The sequence below is a fragment of the Pipistrellus kuhlii genome, unplaced genomic scaffold (genome assembly GCF_014108245.1).
Source record: "Pipistrellus kuhlii isolate mPipKuh1 unplaced genomic scaffold, mPipKuh1.p scaffold_m20_p_24, whole genome shotgun sequence".
In the NCBI taxonomy this organism is placed as follows: domain Eukaryota; kingdom Metazoa; phylum Chordata; class Mammalia; order Chiroptera; family Vespertilionidae; genus Pipistrellus; species Pipistrellus kuhlii.
The window spans coordinates 8,296,542-8,298,584 of NW_023425523.1; the positions used below are offsets into that span (position 1 = coordinate 8,296,542).

General features: G+C 51.8%; 1 protein-coding gene across 1 annotated transcript; it reads left to right on the forward strand.

The window, feature by feature from the left end:
• The first annotated feature begins 696 nt into the window (after positions 1 to 696).
• CUNH1orf68 (chromosome unknown C1orf68 homolog) lies at positions 697 to 1,667 on the forward strand. Its single transcript, XM_036453049.2, has one exon. It carries the CDS (start codon positions 697 to 699, stop codon positions 1,462 to 1,464), a length of 768 nt encoding a protein of 255 aa, XP_036308942.1. The 3' UTR covers positions 1,465 to 1,667.
• Positions 1,668 to 2,043: the final 376 nt, after the last annotated feature.

A 2,043-nucleotide genomic window follows, 5' to 3' on the forward strand; every position in this document is an offset into this window, starting at 1 on the left:
GTTGTGCCGTCCTCTCTGAGATCCATTAATGAGGGAAAGTGACAGCCTAGCTGATCCAAAGAGAAAATGGTGGAAACGTACTCAAATTTGGCCTTGTTAGGCTCTGCCAGGCTCAGCTTGACACTCATGTTGGCTTGGGATCTATTGACATGAAATTGCCTTCCCTGTGTCTGCCTGGCTGGGCAGGAGAAAGGAAGGAGAAAGGAAAGACACTCCTTTTTTTTTTTTTTAATTAAAAAAATTTTTTTTTCCGGGGGGGGGGGGGGGTGACATAGAAAAGCCACTCTTGAATGAATTGATGGCAAGGTAAACTCAGTGGAAACAACAATTTCCCAAGAAGCATTCATTAATGCAGACACTACAGTGCCTGAGGAGAGAGGAGGCTTAGAGAGTTGGGCAGAAATGCAGAGTCTTGCAAGCCCTTCATTTCCCATTGTGGAAACTGAGGCCTAGTGCTGAGTGGTGCCTTATCCAAAGTCACACGGCCAAATGGAAGAACAAGAACTGAGCCTAAGGTAGCAGGCCCACCTGAATGCCAGATTGACAGCTTATGGGTGCCCATGATCTCCTCACAGACCAGGCTATCCATGACCTCCTCACAGACCAGGCTATCCAAAGCGGGTGCTGCAGGTGCCACTGGACATCTTCCTAGTTCTGACTAAACCTTTCTTCTCAGATTTTGCAAAGCCCAGAAAGATGTGTGACCAGCAGAAGCAGGTGCAGTTCCCTCCATCTTGTGTGAAAGGTTCGGGGTTGGGGGCTGCGCAAAGTTCCCAAGTTACCGCTGTGAAATGCGCAGCTCCATGCCCAGCTCCATGCGTCACTCAGACCTGCGTGAAATGCCCAGCTCCGTGCGCCCCTCAGACCTGCGTGAAATGCCCAGCTCCTTGCGTCACTCAGACCTGCGTGAAATGCCCAGCTCCATGCCAGACAACCTATGTGAAATGTGCAGCTCCCTGCCAGACATATGTGAAGTGCCCAGCTCCGTGCCAGACAACCTATGTAAAATGCCCAGCTCCGTGCCAGACGACCTACGTGCAATACCCAACTGCCTACCCGACCCAGACGTACTATGTCCAGTACCCTTCTTATGCCCAGAGCTACTACCTTCCGTCTTCTGGGGGTGGCTCGGGCACCCAGAGCTACTACCTCCAGTCTTCTGGGGGTGGCTCGGGCGCCCAGTGCTGTGTCCCTGATCCATGCTCTGCTCCCTGTTCCACCAGCTACTGCTGTCTGGCTCCCCGGACCTTCGGGGTGAGTCCCCTGAGACGCTGGGTCCAACGGCCTCAGAACTGCAACTCAGGATCCTCTGGCTGCTGTGAGGACTCTGGGTGCTGCAGCTCCGGGTGCTGCAGCTCCGGGTGCTGCTCTGGGTGCTGCTCTGGGATCTGCTGTTTGGGAATTATTCCCATGAGGTCTGAAGGCCCCGCGTGCTGTCATCGCGAGGATGACTGCTGCTGCTAAATACAGAAACACAGCTCTAGCTCTCCTTCCAAATTCAATGCCTGCTCCGCCTTCTGGACCTTCACCGGCCCCTGCCTGCTCTCTGTCTTCCCAGTGATGTAGAACCCCGTTGCTTCACCTCCGCTCTTTGCTTCTTTATCAAGGCAGCCTGCCAGAGTTAGCACGGCCCCCAAACTTTGGCAAGAATAAAACTTTGGATGCAATCCGGTGACTTCCTGTTTGTTTATTTGGTCCATGTTTTTTTCCATTAGAAACTCTTCCTCCTTCCTTTCTGACTCTTGCTTCTCAACTAGAGGACAGGTCCACGGGGACATGACAAAGCAGACCAAGCTGGTGCAATCCCTATGCTTTCTAGAATGCTCAGAATACACCTCCCTCTGCAAGACAGCAGGATCTGACGGTGGAGATTTGAAGGTTGAAGAAGTAAAGGTTGAAGGTTGCCTGCCCTCTAATTAGTCTGAGGAGAAGGTTTGGCCAAGATGAGGTCCTCATGGTAGCATGTTTTCTGAATGTTAGTAAACTTAAAATCATCTTCCTGGATGTTGAAGGAAATGCAAAATCAGACCTGTTGGGGAGGAT

What these genes read in the sequence shown, in the direction of transcription:
- CUNH1orf68 (XM_036453049.2), top strand. Translation starts at nt 697, where the DNA reads ATGTGTGACCAGCAGAAGCAGGTGCAGTTCCCTCCATCTTGTGTGAAA.